Here is an 18,869-nt window from a genome sequence, read left to right as displayed (position 1 = left end):
GCACTCTGTGCTCCCTGGCAGGTGGCAGCAAACAAACCCCCAGGCCAGCCGGACAGCGAGTGAGCGATGCTGCCCAGACACACGGCCCAGAGCCCGCTGCCTCCCACCCATGGCATGGCTGGGTGCTCCCAGCCAGACCCCCTGGCCACCCCACACCATCACAGCCAGACCCCCTGGCCACCCCACGCCATCAAAGCCAGACCCTTCGGCCACCCCACACCACCACAGCCGGACCCTCCGGCCACCCCACACCATCACAGCCAGACCTTCTGGCCACCCCACACCATCACAGCCAGACCCCCTGGCCACCCCACACCACTGCAGCCGGACCCTCTGGCAGGGCGCAGCGGAGGGGCTTGGCGGAGGCTGCGGTGGCCGGAGCAGGGTCCCCCCACCCAGCGTCACACGGGTTGGCAACCGGTCGCTGAGCTGAGAAACAGCTTCTGTTCCCTTCGACTAGTTACCATAAATCAGAGCGGTGCCGGCTTAATTAACCTGGAGGCACGGCTAATTCCAGAAGCTCATCTAATCCTCATTACCTCGGAATTTAGAGCCCGGTGATAGCGAAACCCCGGCGGTAAAATCTCACCGGTGCTGCGCACGGGGGGATGGGGGGGGCTCGGTTCGGGGGGAGAACCCGCCGCCTCCTCCCGGTGGGGGCCCGGCGAGGAGCAGCCCCCGGGAGCGCTGGGCCGGGGGTGTGCCGGGACCCCGGCGGGGTCGGGAGAGGTGGGAAGGGGGAAACTGAGGCAGGCGGCGGGGCCGGGCTGGGCGGAAGGAGGGGGGGTGGGATTTGGGGGGGGTGGCCGAGCCCCCCCCCCCCGTCCCGCCGCCCCCGGGGCCCGGGGGAGGGACCGGAGCGGGGCTGCCCGGCGCTGCGGCGGGCGGAGCCGGGGTTCGGCGGGGCCTCTCCCGCTCCCGCCTCCCGGCCGAGCCCAGCCGAGCCGTACGGTACCGAGCCGAACCGAGCCGTACGGTACCGAACCGAGCCGTACCGAGCCGTACCGAGCCGTACGGTACCGAACCGAGCTGCACGGTACCGCACCGAGCCGCACCGAGCCGCGCCGGGCGGTACCGGGCGGTACCGGGTCTCGGCGCTGTCCGCGGTGCTGAACGGCGCCGCCGGTGGGGCCCGGCCTGGCCCGGCCCGGAGCGGCTCGGCCCGGCGCCGGGGATGGAGCCCTTCCTCGGCTGCACCGGCGCCGCGCTCCTCCTCTGCCTCAGCTCCGCCGGTCTGCGCCCGGTGGAGGCAGGTAAGGGGCCGCCGGGACCGCGGGAGGGGCTGCCCGGGGGTGGGGGGGGTCCCTCGGGGGGGCACGGGGGGATGGAGTCCGCGGGCAGCGCCGGACGGGACTTTGTCGGTAACCGGGTTGGGAAGGGACCGGTGGGTTCGGCGGCGAAGCGTTGGGCTCTCGGCCCCGCCGGTGTCTCGCAGCCGGCCGTCCCCGGGGAAGGCGGCTCCTAGGGAGGTGGCGTGGACGCGGGGGCTGGGGGTGAGCAGCCAGAGCCCCTTTGCCCGGAGAGGCGAAGGCTCCCCTGCCCCCGAGCAGCCGTGCCTGCTCCTGTCGCGGTGGACTAGAGTGGAGGAGGCACAACCGGATCTGCCGTGCCAACGCCAGGGTGCGGGAGCCTTGGCGATCCCTCTCCCGGCTCCTGCTCACCCCAGGCTGCTCACCACGGAGCCGTTGCGCCGTGGGACGCAGCACGTCCCGGCCACGTCAAGCCAGGCCCCTTCGAGCCGAGCAGGTCTTCTGAAGTGGGGGATCTTTCCTGTCTTTCCATGAGCTAGCTCTAATTTCAGACATCCTCAGGTCCGCTCTTCTCCACCGCGTCGGCCAGGCCGAGCCTTCACCCAAGCATGGGTGCCCATCTCGGTGGGTGCTCCCCAGCCCCAGCCAGCCGCCCTCCCCGGCGCCGTGGAGTCAGCCAAGGGCTGTCTCCCTCGCAAGATGTTGGTGGAACAGCTGCTTTGATTTGCAAAACGCCGGTTGCCGGAATATCTTGCATTCCAGGAGGCTGGGGGTGACTATCAGGGACCAAGAGCTCCAGGGAGCAGAAATTCCTGTGCCCGAGCCAGCCCCAGGAGCTGCTGGAGTTACATTCGCCCCTGTCCTGCCGGCGCCGGGGCTGCAGCAGCCACCCGAGTGCCTTCGGATCCGACTCACGGCTCCTTGGCCAGACATCGGCACTCTGAAGTTGCTGTTTCACAACTGACAGATGCGGGGAGATAAATGAAACGTCCCCAAAAGGAGGGAGCGGTGGGGCAAGCACCGCAGCACAACCGAGGCGTCGGAAACTCCAACAGCCCTCCCGATTTTCTGTAAACCAGGCCACGTCCCCTGCTCTTCGTTATCCTTGGATCACCTCAGCCAGTGCCTGAGAGTAAACATGGAGTTGTGTCCCTGTCCGTAACGCCTTCTGCTCCGGCCTCACAGCCGGCGCGAGGTGCCCATGCCGCGTTACGAGCCGGGCAGCTCTGTAAACACGGGCACCCACCCTGCCTCGCGGCTGCGGCACGCGGTGGGGAGGCCGGAGACTCGGCTCTGGGCTCTGACGAAGCAGCGTGACCTTGGTGCTGAGCCATGCACCCCGACTGCCTCCTCCTTCCGTGGTCTCCGTCACCAAGGGCTGGGGCTGCTCTCCCCGCACCCCGGCGAGGCAGTGAACCTGTGCTGTCCCTGCTTTTCGGAGAGGGAAGAGAGGAAGGAGGGTACGGGGTGGTTTTACCAAGGTCACACAGAGGCAGCAGCAGCATCACCACCAGCTCTGTGTCCCTGTCCCACCTGACAATGTGGCCACAAGGCCACCAAGGCGGGCAAGCCGAGAGTCACTGGAGAAGCCCGTGGGGATGAAACCGTCCCCAGCAGGGTCAGGCAGGGATGGAAGCTCGGCGGTCCCTCCCCTTTGGCCCCAGAGCTCAGGCAAGTGGGTTTACAATAATGTCTCTTGGGAAAATTGAAGCTGCTGTCCCTGGGAGAGGAACGGTGCAAATGGCCCTCGGCTGACACCGTGGTGAGGGCTGGCGAGTGAGCGGCACCGAGCACAGGCCCTGCTCTGAAGGGGGGTTTGGCCAGTCAGGACCGCTTTGTGCAAGGTGATTCCAAGGTGAGCGAGAAGGGGAGGCAGGGCCAGGAGGACAAGGTAGCTGAGAAATCACCCCCACGCTAACGCTCTCTAATAGCCCTCAGCATCCCACCAGCGCCACGAGGGTGAAGCCCTCCAGCTCCTTCCCACTGCTGCCCGCTCGAGTGGGTCCCCGAGAAAACATTCGGGATGGCTGGCAGCTCAGAAATACAACTTAATTTTGCCACAGCACTTGCTCTGGAAGTGGGCTGGCCCATCCTGCTCAGCCTGCATGGTCTGGGCTGCCAGCAGCCCCCTCCTCGTTAGGCAGAGCTAATGAAGAGGGGGGTGAGCTGTGCTGGGCTCGGCTGGGCTGCTGGTAAGGGCTGTAAGAGCAGCAGGGTGATGCTGCCAGCGACGGTGAAAGACCCCAAAATAGGCCACGGCCCCTGGAACTTGCTAGGGCAAACGGCACCCCTGCAAGGTTCCTGCCCGCAGAGCCACTCGAGTCACGTTGAGTTCTGGGAGATGGAGGGGAGGAGCAGCACGCTGCTGGGGCAGGGGCAGAACTCACCCCCAGCACAGCTTGGGGCCCGTCCAGCTCTCAGCCTTCCCAGGACCTGGAGGGTCTCTGATCCCAGGAGCCACTTAACAGCTCCTCCACCTCCCCAAAAAGGGGCCCAAACCTGTCTGGGTTCTGCTGGCTGCTCAGCTTTAAAGCATGTTCTCCCCCCCGAGCCACTCTGCCAAGCAGGCTCCTCTTCCTCTGCTGAGGTGGATCTCCATCCTCACGTCCTCCCCAGAGCCCCGCCAGCTGCAGGGGGGATGGCGAACAAAGCCAAGGTCGTGGCGGGACTGCAGATGCTGTCCCCTGACTGGTGTCTGGCTGGGCACGCTCACCTACTCCTCCAGGCCGGGGAACTGAGCTCCCCACGGTCTGGCAGGATCAGAGCCAGCAGCGAGCGCTAAGCTCAGCACGCACGAGGAAGCAGCCATCAGTCTGACGGCTGTTTGGAGGCGGCAAACCGACCCACTCCGGCCCCTTCCCGTCTCACGGAGGCCACGGAGATTCCTGGCCAGCTGAAGGATGGTGTAAGCACTTTATTGATTTCTGCATTCAGCGTAGGAGAGATTTAATTGAAATATGGAGGTTCCTAACCTCAGTGTCAGCTTCTCAGCAGGGATGTTGCTGCGCAAAGCAGCCAAGGTTGTGCCATCCTCTTCCGAACACCATCTCCTGCTGGGAACGCACATGTGGAAAAGGGAGATCCCTCCTGGGGAGGGCCATGCTCGCTCACATTAACCATGCACAGCATGGTAGGATCTAAAGCAGCCTTCACGGAGCAGTACCCATGTATTGGTACTGAATATGGCCTCATCCTTTTGGCATTTATTGTTAGATTAACCCCTCCCAGTTCACGTAGTACCCAGAGGCCAAACTAAGGCCTGACTTGAGTATAATTCAGTTAAAAGCAGAAATGTATTGAGCAGCGAAGCATGCAAATCTTTCTGTGTGCAGGGCTGGGTTGGGAGCAGCCAGCAAGCTCCTGGGAGAGGTCTGGGTACCGGCATCCAGCAGCTGGCCGGGAAGCGCCAGGGCTTGCTCAGTCTCGCTGCCTCCGACAGCTTTCTCTCTCTTTTTTTGCTAAATATTACATAGGTGTAGGCTGAGAAGAGCTAGAAAGACCGTGGCACGCAGTCCTCCCCGCACATTCAGGTCCTGGATAAAGCGTGCCAGGGCAAGGACTCTGTTCTGGGCTGGCAGCGTTAAAACCCAAGTCGTGGCATTGGCGAGACCCAAATGCATCCTGCCCGGCTTCGGGACTCGCAGGGTCGGAGGTCTGGCAGCACGGGATGTTCTCCGAAGTAGAAACCCACCCTCCTCCTGCCCCAAGGAACTCCTGATAGCTGGGTTGGACGCAGTGGGCATCTCTGTCCATCCTCCCTGACGGCATTTCCACCCGCACGCGTGGGCACCCACTCGCTGCGGGATCGGCGGTGGGGCCGGGGGGTCAGGGGGCTGGCCTCTCACCGTCCCGCTTGTAGAGGGGAGTGCACTGGCAGCAGGGAATCATCGCCTCTTTCCCAGACCGAAGAACCACCGCTTGGTCTTTCTGCTCTCCGAAATTCTCTGAGTTTAGCAAACAGCCCCGCTTCCCAGGCGGCCGGGAGCAGCGGTGGGCCCTGCTCCCTCCCACTCCCCCGCTGCTCTCTTCATTAAAACACTCAGGGAAGCCGAACGGCGCGTCAGCCCTTCCTACATAGCCCATAAAGCTGACAAGCAATTATATCCACTGAAGGGAGCCATGCTGGGAGAGCAAAGAAAGGCTCAGAAAGGCAGGAAAAGCAAGGCTTTCTGTACCCAGGCTCAGAGCGGGCAGCAGTGCTTCAGAGAGAACATCACGCGGGACCTTACGGGACGCTGCTTCCCCTTGCAGATCGTGTCCTTCCACCTCCCGCGTCCGCAGGGAAGCTTGCGGTGCAGGAACAAAGAGCTGCTGGGATTTAAGGCTGACATTCGCTGCTTCCCGCAGGAAAGGGCATGCAGCTTGCAGGTGGATGGCACTGAACGAGCCGCTTCAGAGCCTCGGCAGGCACTCTGCTCGCCGGACCGTGTCCTAGGGCTCTGAGGCAGCCCAGCCTTTCACAGCAGGAAAGGAGCTGCTTGTGGGAGCGGAGCTGACGGAATTGGAAAATGCCGTGACTACAGCATAGCCTGGCCCATGGAGGAAGAAACTGCACCTCACTCCAGGCACTTCCAAGTGGCTGGAGTTTCCAGGACAGTAGGTCTCAGAAGGAGCAGATCTAGGGGGACCCTGGGCCGCTTGGCTGTGGAGGTAAATCCAGGAACAGGCTCCATTTCCAGACCCCTAGCCTCACCACAGGATTCGGCCGGCAGAGGTGACCTCCCAGGGCGTGGTATTTCCACAGAGTCTTCCTTTCCCTCCAAGCAGTGGTTCCTCCAGCAGCTTGCATGGCTAAAGGCAGCAAGCCGGCTCTCGCCCCTAGCCCCACCACAAGAGCTCACAGCAGAAGGTGCAAATTGAGAGTGCCTTCAAAAGAGAGAGACACAACAGCAAGGAGAGGGAGCACGACAGAGGAGCCAGGAGCTCCGAGCCTCTCCCAGCGATGTCTTTGTGGCCTAGGTACCTCCCCGATGCTAGAGGTGCCGGGCATGACACCCTGGTGTCTTGGACACCCCCTTTGCTCACCCCACCACCCTCAGCCCGCAGCCCCCCTTCCACAGGTGATCGCAGCAGTGGGATGGAGACAAACCTCCCCTCTCATTTTCCCTCCCTGTCTCGTCCGCGCTACAGCTCCAACGGTGAAGTCAACATAAGGGGCAGGCGGGTGGTTTCCTCTTCCTTGTGCCAGCAGCCGCTGCGCCGACAATGAAAAAACAGGGAGGAATCAGCCCAAAGCTGTAAAGTGTGGGCTGTTTTTTTTCTCTCTCTCAAATAAAAGTCCATTAATAATCAGCAAAGCATTTAATGAGAGGCTAGAAGGAGTTCTCAGCATTAAGAGCGGATTAAGCGTAATCATCATCGCTCATGCCTCCTTGCTGTGCGGAGGCGGTTCTGACCTGCTCTTGCCAGAAGGGCCCAAGGTGGGTAGGAGCAAGGCAGGGCTGGGACCCACCGCCCCGGGGAATGTAGGACTGCGCCTCACCCGAGGAAGGGTCCCTGTGGGAAGGAGACAAGACACGGGTTAAACGTGATCAGTCTCAAAGCAGCCATTCACATTTAAAAATCATCATCATTTCCTCTTAAATAATTTGGGTTCCCCCTTAAAGAGGGGGCTGCAAGTTCTGCTGACATGAAAACGAGAGCATCTTTTCATCCGCGCAATTCAAATTTGGCCAAACAGATCCTCTGCCCGCTTGCAATGCGTGATTTGCTCCGGCAGGCACCGCAGCCTCGGCGCTGTGATGAAGCTAAACCGCTGCGCCAGAAATCTCGCACCGTACGGGGCCCTTACAGACCGGCCAGGGGATGTGCTGGCCTCAGCGTCTCTGGAGTAACAGGGCATGAAGAAGGCTTCCTGCACAGCGCGTTCCTTGCTGTCCTGCCCACAGCAGGGAAGGAGCAGCCCCCAGGGCCATCCCACCCTCTGTGCCTGCTCCAGGCACACCAGCAGCTTCCCCGGCCGCCGCAGGCACAGAAGCAAAGTTTCCAGGAGTTGCATCTGACTCTAGAAGGACCCAAACATTTGGATTTGGCACCTCAAGGTCCTGCTAGAGATGCTGACCCCCTACTGCCAGCCAGGAAACAGAAATTACATCTTCTCCACCTGACCTCAGCCAGCCTGGCACTACAAAGAGCCGCAACTGGCCCAGGGAGCCAAAAGCGGTGTGGAATATCTTGGAACAGTGATTAGATTTTAGAAAGTCATGATCTCATCATGCATCTCCTGGGAGAAAAGCATCCTCACGGATTAAAATTTTGGTTCCAAATTATTCACTCAGCCCTGGGAGCAGGAAAGTAATTTTCCTGGCTTTGTATTTCTGTCAAACACCGTGCTTAATTCTCTTTTCATATTGCTTTTATACTGGTTTGACACCACTGATTTATGTGTAGCTACTCTCAGTCTGTTGTAGTAAAAGGAAAGGCACACTCAGATCTGCTGTCCCAGATTTCACCCTATTATCTGCTGACTTCAGCGACCCCATCTCTCTGGTACTAGGACGAAGGGGGTTTTCTAGAGTGCTCCCGACCACCCACACCACCGGATTTCTCCCCCGCCCACATTCAGAGTCCTGTTTTGCAAGCTCCGAGCCCGGGGTTGCAGCTTTGCCGAGCGCTTCCCTTCTGCCTCGCAGCCCTCCACCCTCTCTCACCAGTTCCCAGAGAGGTTGTTTGCTCTTCTCCAGCTCTACTCGGTCTTCCCAACTCCCCCACATTTTATGGCATCAGCAAACTTAGATGCTATTTACGCTATGCCTCCCTCAAGGTGACAAACTTCAAAGGGTACTGGGGCACCAAGTGCGGCGTGCTGTACCTTCCCTTTTCCCAGCCTGAAGCTTTTCCCCTCACACTCTCCTCTCTGTTCCCCGTAGGGTCAATTCATCTCTTTTTCAAAGGCCTCCTCAGCCTAAGCTGGGTAAATCAGTGGTAGGTCCTAAAAAAATCTTAGCTCCTAAAAATATCCAGCAAAGACAACCGTGCCGGGATTTAACTGTACAGCTGCACTTCGAGAAGGGCGAAGTGCCTGGCTGCAGCTGGAGACTGTTTTGTCTCCCGTCTCTCGACTCTGTCGTGTCCTCTGTATGTGCTAGCAAATTCATCAGCCATGACTCACAGACCTTCCCTGTACGCATTCCCATCTGCTGACTGCCCCTTCCTAAAATTAGACCCTGCTCTGGGTGGCACACGGGTTCAGTCACGGGGGAAGGTGAGGAGGAGCAGACCCACGTCCCTGCCTCGTGTCAGAGCAGGGAGCTGAGTGCTGCCTGGTGTTCAGGCCGAGGAGGACGATCCGTCTGCCCTGTTCAGCGTGTCCTTGGCCCTGCTGCTGCAGTGGAGGGTGAGGACGATAAATGTTTCCATTCTCTAAGAGCTGGCTGGAGACCACTGCATCATTTCAAGAAGGCCAGCCCTTGAGGGACAAGAATGCTCTGAGTCAATGCTGACTGGATCATCTACTCCAGAGAGGAAGGACACCTTCCCCTGTGAAATCCTGGAGACCACGGTTGCTTGCTGCTCCTCCTTCTGAAGTCCCAAATCCGTGTGAACTTAGCCATGCACCTTTCAGCGTCCTTTTTGCTCGCTGAAGGACTCCCCAGAATCAGTCTGGGTCCGAGCGGCTTGTCCAGACATCCTATTCCTAAAGGTCTCCCTGGTGGCTGTGGGTCTCCCACCTGCTAGCAAGAGGAGCTCGAGGGCTGGACTCTGGGTGTTGTCTGGGGAGAAGAGAAAGGAATAAGCTCATTGCTCTGCTACGTGTAGAGCAGCACTGACCTTCAGCTGGGGAATTTTGGGCTCCCGTTATTGTCTCTGCTCCCGGGGGAACATTCACCGGGAGTGAAGTCAGTTGTTAGGAGACACTGACACTACAGCTAGAATATTTTCGGACACTTTCAGGCGGCTGGGACTGACTGTAAATCCAACAAGTGTTACTGGAGACGCGCACACGTGTCCTCCTTTTACTGCTGACCTCGGCCCCAGCCCCAGAAGGGCAGTGTTGTGCAATGTTACAAAGCAATAAAAGCATTATTTGATGAGAGTCAGAAAAGAATAACTCCTCCTCACCCTACTGACCTCCAGGAGGGAATCAGAGCCCTAGCAGTCCGTTAACATTTACTGCCTTTGGGTTCGGGGCACAAGCTGGAGACTGTGAATTAAATTTGACTCAAGGAGAGGGAACAGGAGTCCAACCTGCTGCACTGAGCACTGGAAGGACTACGCCAAGCCTACGAGGTAAAACCTCCCCCTTGAGATGCCAAGGAGGGCTTTGCACCGTGCAGCTCCCTCGGGGAGATGCTCCCCGCGCGGGTGCGAGGAGGGCAGGAGCCCAGCTGGTGCAGCAGAGCCCAGCTCCGCTTGGCAAGGCCGGCAGCTACACAGATCCACTCTGCAGTTGGAAATTCAGCTGCGCTCCAGAGTTGGGAACAAACACTAAACACGGAGCCTCGGGCTACGGCTTTCATGGCCTGCCCTTTTCACTTTACAATGGTCCATCGGTGCTGTTCAGCGTGTTCTGTCCTGTTGGCTGTAAGCGGATGGTTGCTGGACGTCCTCCGACCATCCGAGAAACAGCCCATCAGCCGCAAAACATGTACAAAAAATTTTCTAACTAACAGGTTTTCCCTGCAAAAGAAACACTGCCATTTACTACTCCTGAATTCCAACCCCCCAGAGTGCTCACTGAAGCATTCAGTTTTCATACTTCCAAGGCAGATTTTGCATTTCCTCCCAGCTGTCACTGTCAGACCGTAATAGGAAACAACAGAGAAAACGTGGTACGCAGCTGGGAAGGAGGAGATGAATGAGCTACTCGGAGGTCTGCTCTGCTGTCAAAAGAAACTCCAAGGGTCAGTTATTTCACACATCTAACGCAACTCGTATTCTCAGCAGAGATCTCCTAGTACCTCTCTAGCAATTGAGACGTGGAGTACCTGCAACTTCCAGGTCCCAGACCCAGACCAGACCTGGAACAAGGTCCTTTCCCACTCCCCTCCTTGCCCGTGCTCTGTCTCCCGCCTGCGGCTGTGACTTTGCCTCTGTAAAGGCTCTGCTCTCCCTCCTTGCAGACAGCCCGTCGGCTCCAGTAAATGTCACAGTCAAACACCTGAAAGCCAACTCAGCCGTTGTGACTTGGGATGTTCTGGAAGATGAAGTTGTCATTGGATTTGCAATATCCCAGCAGGTACGGTGCCTACAGTTACCCAGTTTCGGTCATGTTCATCTTCACCCCAGGTCCCCTCCGTTTCCAAATTCTCTTGCTGCAGTTTAAGCCCATTCCTTCTTGTCCTGTCCCTCATGGTCTGGGAGGGGACTTGGCTTCCCGTCCTCTTTGCAGCGGCGCTTCATGTATTGGTAGCTGCAGAGAGGGAAGGGTCTGGCGGTCTCCACATCCGTGGTGGCCAGGGCAGGAAGCAGTGGTCTTAGACGACAGCAGCGCACACGGGAGGCCTCTCCACCACTCTGTGCTCTCCTCTCTCGGCTTCCAGAAGAAGGACGTGCGGATGCTGCGCTTCATCCAGGAGGTGAACACCACCACCCGCTCCTGTGCCCTCTGGGACCTAGAGGAGGACACTGAGTACATTGTGCATGTCCAGTCCATCAGCATCCAAGGCCAGAGCCCTGCCAGTGAGCCAGTCCTCTTCAAGACCCCCAGGGAAGCTGAGAAACTAGCCTCTAAAAATAAAGGCAAGTGTGGGTGAGTTCCTGTGTGGCCCCTGGGACGCCCAGGCAGTGCAGGGCTCTGCAGAGAGGAAAGCAGTATCCTGCGCAGTGAGAACAGCTGGGTTAAACACACGCAGGGCTGAGTGCCCTCGCCCAGCCCCACGTGGACAAGCGGGATGCCCTGAGTTTGCCCAGTGGACAAAATGATAGGGAGATACTGACAAAGGCTGGCTCTTCATTTCTCCCGTTTCAGATGAGGTTTAACAGGCAAAGTGAGGAGGAGAAGGCTTCCAGCCTGGGAGCAGTGTGTCCAACATCCTTGCAAGTAGAGAATGCCAAGCGAGCAGCCTGGGAACTCATGTGGAACTAGAATCCTGGACGGCACTGGGCACAACACTGCTGTGCTCACTGGGCACTTGGGGGGATCTGCTGAGCCTCCTGCACTTGGATTCCAGGACAGCAGGGAAAAAAAATACCCAGAGACTCCCACTTCTCTTACATTTCAAATATTTCTGCCAAATCAGAGTGTCACAGAAAGCTGATGTTAGAAGGGACCTCTTGCGATCACCTAGTCCAAACCCCTGCTCCAGCAGGGTCAGCTAGAGCAGGTCAGCCAGCATCATGTCCAGCTGGGTTTTGAACATCTCCATAGAGGAAATCAGGCACGTCCTACTGGCAGCTCCTTCACTTGTTCCTCTTAAGCCAAACCAGATTGTTAAAGGTTTCCTGTCAGCAAGAATCTCTGCTACAAAAAGGGCTAGGGGAGTACCGGGGTCTGGGATCTAAAGGCTTGCTGCCTGCCTACTGAGGACGCAGCCTGTCGCAGGGCTTTTGGCCGTGGTTCCTAGGATGTTGTGAGTTCTCGACTCTTTCTGCTAAAATGATTTAGTGTCTGTAAATACTGAATTGCCGTTCATCTGAAAGCACTAAGAGGAGCACTGCTTCCCTCCCTGGAGCCCTGAACTGTAATCTTCTTAGTGCTTTGAAGCCAAGGAGGCGCATTACGCCCCGCAAAAAGGCTCTACTCGTTTCTGAATCCCATGGCTCCACTGAAAAATATCATGCCAGGCTCCACGCTCCTGAGCTGGGCGAGGAACTGCTGAAGCATGTGAGGCTTTGCGACAGGCGCAGGCAGCGCTTACAGAGACTGGAGGCAGAGCAGAGGGAGCTGCCACGGGGCCAGACAACACGCGGACTCACCCCACGGCCGCTCCTCTGCGGCAACCGCCTGTTGATCCCGTCCCACCGCTCCTCCCTCGCCCCGTCTCCTGCGGGTCTCAGGGGCAGTTGCTACAGAGCAGCTGATGCTCTGCAAGTCCAAAGCGCAGCTCAGGCTGCTGGTGTGACTGACGGGCGAGGACACTCTCCCTGCTAGCTCTGACCCTGACGCACTGATGATTTGAGTCAAGGGCACTGTTCAACCAGTGTCTAGTGCAGCCTGAGCCTTGCGGTTAGGTTTCACGATCTCTCTTTCCCCTTGTGCAGATGAGGTGACAATGCAGGAGATGGCGAAGAAAAACCAACAGCTGCGAGCAGGGGAAATTCTCATCATCGTTGTGGTCTTGTTTATGTGGGCAGGTCAGTTCAACCTTTCCGACAAAAGCACGTAATACCCCTAGGGCCCGCTGGCTTGCTCGGTTTGCATGTGTAATCATGTAAGACCTGAAAAGAAACCCCTTTCCCATAAAGAGTACTGCGTATCCATCTGTAAGGGCACCTCGGTTCCCTCTGCAGCATCACAAGTTGGGCCAGGCCAAAAGCAGGTAAATCAGCGGTCTGATCCGGTGCAGCAGGAAGAACCAATTGCCTAATTCCCCATGGCTAATCCTGTAATCTCAATTTTTCCAGAATGCACCGATGGTAATGCCCCCAGCCATCCAACAGGATGCCTCGAGCCCTTCAAATGATACAGGTCACTGTAATTATCTGGCTATTATCTGACTCCAACTCTCATGCAAAACAGAAATGTAAGAGTCTCTCTCTCTCTCTCATTACCCACTGTTATGTATACACTAAAACCTGCTTCAAAATCAATGAAAATAATGGAAGCATTGAAAGAACAAATGGCCCCAAACATCAAAACACCAGTAAACCTCTCAACATCCGCTATTAAAATGCAAAGGAGAGTTCTTAATCGGAGGAGGAGGGATGTTAGCAGAAACATATTAACTGAAAGGAAGGACAAGTCTACTGGAGCTCGAGACGGTGGGAGGATGAAGGACTAGCATTAGCTGAAATCTACTATCCAAAAGGGTGCTTTGGAGCTAAACTTTTGGCAATCTTTTGAAATTCCACCCTAGTCCTCCTTACACCTTGCACCCAGTAATCCTTTTAATCCAAGCAAGAGGCTCTGCTACACGATGGCTGCTGCAGTATATGATTTTATAAGCAAGACCACATGCCCAGCTGCAGCTGAGAGCACCCAGTGCTGCGGAAAGCGCAGTAAAATAATCCTAGGACCACTTTGCTGTGGGATGCGATGGGCACAGCTAGGTGCATACCTTAACACAGCCTCCAACGGAGCTGCAGACAAATGTGCTCCTTTAATGCAAAGATCCCTCACTATGACTTTCTTTAATATGTACAAATATATAAACTAAATTTCCAAAGAGAACCAATAGTTTTCCAACATGAGTTTGGGACCACGTTTCAAGAGAGCTTACAGCAAATTGTACCTAGGACAGACCTCGCTCATATGTTTTAAGCTAGCAAACAGGGAGAGGAAAATGCCTCCGATTCCTGCTCCGTCAGCTTAGTGTGTCTGAAGTGGTCACAGCCAGCCCTTCAGCTTGTTCAGTTTGGAAATTACATGCATGAGTTAATGGGAAATAAAGTTTGCACATGTTTGTTTTCTATTTAGAGCCCTAGCCTCCCCTGGCTTCCAGTCAGCTGCTGCTCCTGCTGCAACATAAAACATTCATGAAACATGTGCTCCCTGCGAGCCACAGAGCACGTTGCCCGGGCGGGAATGGTTCAGGTGACCCAAGGAATTTGGCAGGAAGCGAAATTAGCACTACGGCAAAGCTCTGATCCGTAAAAGATAACCTTTGCCACTCAGTATTTAGTATTTAGTCCTCCTGTCCCAGTCAAACCACTTTTCCACACACTGTGCGTGTAAACAGTCGCACAGAGAATTTTCCTTGGTGAGGAGAGAAACCCACCCCACCAGTACTGCACGGCTGACGGCTTTGACAACTTGCTGTTTCGGCAGTAGAGCATCACGCTATGTCCCTTAAAGGCAGCGGTCTGTCAGCTCTGCTGCTGAAAACTGTAACAAGCCTGAATTGACAGGTTTGTACCAGTTTATGCCAGCAGAGGATTTGGCCCATTTATACCAGACTCTGCTGAGATACCTCCAGGGAGAGATGGAAAGAGGAAACCAGTCACTGATCTGAGATCTGTCACAAAAGAGAGGCATGGAGGGATTAACCGTGTCCTGTACAGTTCTGCAAGGTTTCTTACAGGAGAAGCCAGGTGACACCGAATCAGATCCACATATAATATTTTCTTGCCCTGTAAAGTCCACCGTGCGTTATTTGCATTTCCAGAGACTGGACAGCAATTGTCACTGAAGATAACCAAACGAAAACCTAAAATAAATTAAAAGGTTTTCAAAGCCTCTAGTCCATGATCTTTCCAGCATTTATGTCAAGTTTTAGTTGTGCACATTCAAATTTAAATGCCCTGCCAGTAAAAACAATCACGAATAATTACATGCAGTGACTGAACAACTGATTCATCTCCCACTGTAGTATAATCTACAACTCAGATCAGCGTCAGAACAAAGAATTTGCCAATACCACAATTTCCCTTCTAGACAAATGACTTACATTTAAAAAGGGAAGTGGGTGGGGGGAAAAAAATCTCTCTACATCTAGTGGGTTCTTTACAAGTCTCGATATACAAAAGCCTCTTTCCAGCTCTTAACCTGGCCTGGCCGTAACCTGAGTGTATGACGACATTTCAGCAAATGTGAACTGGAACCGGTCTGTGCCCAGGGCTCTGAACTGAGACAAGACCCAAGCTCTGGTGCTGTCTGTCTTTCTGGTATTGATAACAGCACTTTGCTTCTTTGTGCCTCAGCTTTACCATCAGAAATCACAGAAGGTGCGACTGTGGCAGATGTTAACCTATTCTCCTAGGATCAGCCATTTGTTCACACACGCAAGAAAGAATCTGGACCGCGGTGTTTATCAGCAGCACCCGGGGGCAGCTGCCATAACAGCACCTTGCTTTATAAAGCAGTTTGTGATGACCTGGTGAAAGCTTCACGTATGTTTTGCTATTAGGAGAGCTGGAATATTTTTCATTAAGGGAGAAGCAGCACCTGCCTGGGTCTGCTTAACCTCTGTGTTTGGAATCTGCAGGCAGAGAAGTTATTTGGTCAAACTGTCACATAAAAGCTTCTGAGAAAGACATTTGCAGTCTTCTTACGTGTCATAGCTGCCCCTGCTTTTCTCTTCATGTGCTGCGTGTGTGGGAGGAAATTTCCACTGGCAGTTCTTGCTGCCGTCACTATTGCATATTTGCAGATGTTGTCCTGCTGCTCAAAAGGCCTTGGCTTGTATCACACGCAGGCAGGTACGGCACCTGCCTCTCATCTGCCAGCTCCAGCTCCTTCTTTTCACCCCAGAGGAGAAAGATCAGAGGACACATTCTCACTAACCAGAAATTCCAGGACCTCCTGTGTTTGCAAAGCAAAGATCCCATTTAACCACACAGTTGTTGTTGATCGCTATCCAAACGTAGGGCTTAAAACATTTGTCCCATTTAATGACAGCAGAGTTGGAATATAATTAATCTTCTGTCCGTCTAACCAGTTTTGCATGGAACTAGGCATCAGGAAGAAACAGCCGGAGGGCTGACTAGCTGTGTTAGAAAATGATCCTTAGGAGCAATTGCTCTCTACCAGAAGGCACAAAGCCGGCTGGCAAGCAAGGGATCTCTGATCTCTGCAGGCTCCAGGGGCTGTGCTCGTTTGTGTGATCACTAATGCTTTTTCCTGTTAGGGGTGATCGCCCTGTTTTGCAGGCAGTACGATATCATCAAAGATAATGAGCCAAATAACAGCAAGGAGAAAGTCAAGAGCGCCTCGGAGAACAGCACTCCCGAGCACCAGAGCGGAGGGCTCCTCCGCAGCAAGGTGAGATGCTGCTGGCACGCAGTGGGGGACGGGGCAGACAATCAACTCCCAGCTGGGCCTCAGCTAAATAACCCAAAAAGCAGCCCCTGTTAAACACCCTCCCTCCAGCCGGGATGCAGAAAGGAAACACCCCTTCACATCCACACACGCCGCTTCCACGCCTGCGTGAGCGGTCTGAGCCTCCCAGACGCAGCGGGACACCAGCACGTCACTCCCACCTCTGGATTAGCCTGCACGTCCATCAGCAAAACAGATTTCAATCCATATTTCTGAAATACCTGAATATCTCTGGAAAAGAAACGCACCAAGCGATGCTGCAGTCCCTGAGCTGCTTGGGTCCTTATCCCCACAGCAGCACTCAGGCAGCATGTGGTAAAGGGGATATTACTTTCACAATTAACTGCAGAGCTGATCAGCAGGAGCATGGCTGGTAATACACATGATGTTAAACGTATGCCATATCCATAATGCAAGCAGACTCAAGCCTATAATTTACACCAATTTATTTCAATTAATTTAACTTTCTTGTGTTTCTGTTCACACCTTGCACTCAGGCACATCCCCACCACTTCTCATTTACTTATCATTTGAAATAGTCTGCTAATTCATGCTCATTCAGAAGCAGACAGTGACGAACCACACAACCCTAAAGCCTCAGCTCCGGCCCTTTTTCATTTTCCTGAGAGGACAGGAACAAGAACTTTTACAAAACCAAAAACCAACCAGCACACTGCACTCATCTCTGACACAGGTTTTTTTTTCCTCTCTAGCAATTCCTATACATCCTTTCCTCCTCTGTCTCCTCTTCTCTTCTAGTTCCCAAAAAACAAGCCCTCAGTGAACATCATTGAAGCGTGACAGCCTGCCATCTGATCGATGGACTCCATTCCTCACTCACTTTCTGCCTCTGAGCCTTGATGACGAGGGAGGTGAAATATTGTTGGAGCAATCTGGAAAGAGACCTAGCGATTGTCACTTGCTGGCATACACCTCCTTGTCTGTGTTCTGCAAAACATCTGGCCAGAAAGAAAAATCCTGGAAAAAACCCCTGAAACCCAGGCAAACAAATGAAGATGGAAAAGCACCAGTGAGGCAGCTGCTGCCGGTGATCCCGTACTGGACTCATGAATCACCTGGGCTGGAGCAGCTTCTCACGCACTCCTCTCCACCCTCACACTCCGTCTTCTGGAACAATTTTCCTGCCTTTGGAAACGTACAAGGTTTTGCTGTATCTTTATTTTGCCTCACTGTCACTACATCTTGACAGTACTAACGCAAGCTCAGGCATCAGTCACTGTCACTTCTCTCCAAGCAAGAAAGGGGGGAAGCTCACCACAGACACGACTAGAGACCAGGTTCCGGCTGCTGTGTGTTCTCGGCTTGCTTTGCTCCATTGATGTGTGTTGTGTAACACATCTTGCAGGTGGGTTCTTAAAACGAAAAAAAAGGCATACCCCAGTTTCCATTCCCACTGCGAGAACTTCCCTGGTTGTTCTCCAGTGAAGCTGCAGCACGTCTCCACCGCTGCTGTCTCTCCTATCTCGCACTGGTGCTCTTCAGCTCAGATAATCAGGGCACGCCGAACACTGAGGCACAGACCAATACGGGGGGACACCAGAAGCCGTTATTTAACTTCTGGGATAATTTCAACCATTTTCTTCATGGTATTTTCAGCTGGGCCTGGGTCCACCAACAGTGTGATAAAAGGTCCACAAAAATGTAGCCAGTCAGCAAAAAAAAAAGAAAAAACTCATGATACCGGTTGCTATGCAAGGTTTCCAGTGGCAATAGCTATTTATTACGAAAGGCTCTTGCCTAAGGGACCTTTTTCTGAGGGCTTAAGTTCTTAAATTGCTTCTTTTAGTAGGTTTCCTGTGGGAAGGTCTGGTTCTCCTTACACGTCCTGTCTGCACTATTTTTGTGACGTTGTAATGCCAAGTATCTGCTGGAGGCAGTCCTCCGTAAAAAGGATGACAACAAATGAGAAAGGGGTTGGGGTTCTCCTCTCTCAAGTGCTTGCTGTTTGTAAGCCGACAGGATCCCTGGGATTGCTGGTGCTCTGGAAGCTGGTAGATGCAAGTCCATCACATGGAAAAGATTTACTCTTTGTAGTGTGCCATGGGGTATCTGTATTTACTTAATTAATCCACCAGACCACTCCATATGCACTAGGGGATGAGGCAAGATCCTACCCGCTCCATCAAATATCAAGACAGGTTGGCCTGAGTAGGGTCCAAATCTCATTACAACAACCCTGCACTCAGATGAGCCTGGTTTAAATGTCCCTGCAAAGAAACAGGCTAGCAGTAACAGACTTCAGCCATCTCTCCTCTCCCACTGTCACCAGCCTTGCCAAAACAGTTGATCTGGGAGAAAGGCACTAGGAAGTCCGCTTGCAGATGTGTTGGTGAACAAGCGAGGGCTTCCCTTGTGCCGGCTTCAGCAGGCAGGCCAACCCCAAAGGTCTCTTCAGTGGATCCTTTGCCAGAACATACTCCTCCATCACCAAGAGGAAGAGGTCAACACCTCTGATACAGATAGAGCAATAAACATTTTATAATGTACAATAAAAGATTAAAGGAATATCTTGTGTCCTTGTAATGTCTGGATTTAGTAATATTTCATCTTCACCTGCTTTGAGCAGAACACACTCAACAGAACCGAGGGATTTTCTCTGTATTTCCCAGGGGCTACAGCATAAACTGTTTTCTCAGTGTCCGGGCGTAGAAAACCAAAGAGGTTCACCAGAGCTCACTCTGACTGCAGGACAAGCGGAAAAAAACTTGCAACGTAAATAGCACTACAGCCATACCTAGCAA

General features: G+C 54.5%; 1 protein-coding gene across 1 annotated transcript; it reads left to right on the top strand.

Moving 5' to 3' along the window:
- Positions 1 to 861: 861 nt before the first annotated feature.
- FNDC5 (fibronectin type III domain containing 5) lies at positions 862 to 18,624 on the top strand. The gene is made up of 6 exons (XM_075437914.1): positions 862 to 1,253; positions 10,313 to 10,428; positions 10,733 to 10,931; positions 12,393 to 12,485; positions 15,917 to 16,050; positions 16,867 to 18,624. Exons 1-6 carry the CDS (start codon positions 1,175 to 1,177, stop codon positions 16,906 to 16,908), a joined length of 663 nt encoding a protein of 220 aa, XP_075294029.1. The 5' UTR covers positions 862 to 1,174; the 3' UTR covers positions 16,909 to 18,624.
- Positions 18,625 to 18,869: the final 245 nt, after the last annotated feature.

Source organism: Opisthocomus hoazin, chromosome 17 (assembly GCF_030867145.1).
Source record: "Opisthocomus hoazin isolate bOpiHoa1 chromosome 17, bOpiHoa1.hap1, whole genome shotgun sequence".
NCBI lineage: Eukaryota > Metazoa > Chordata > Aves > Opisthocomiformes > Opisthocomidae > Opisthocomus > Opisthocomus hoazin.
The sequence above is the reverse complement of the archived record's forward strand: the minus strand, read 5'-3'. Positions and strand labels throughout refer to the sequence as shown.

Excerpts from the sequence above, each read along its gene's own strand:
- FNDC5 (XM_075437914.1), top strand. The coding sequence starts at position 1,175 with ATGGAGCCCTTCCTCGGCTGCACCGGCGCCGCGCTCCTCCTCTGCCTC. Across the intron at positions 12,486-15,916 it reads GGTCTTGTTTATGTGGGCAG|GGGTGATCGCCCTGTTTTGC; the intron begins GTCAGTTCAACC and ends TTTTCCTGTTAG. Across the intron at positions 16,051-16,866 it reads GAGGGCTCCTCCGCAGCAAG|TTCCCAAAAAACAAGCCCTC; the intron begins GTGAGATGCTGC and ends CTTCTCTTCTAG.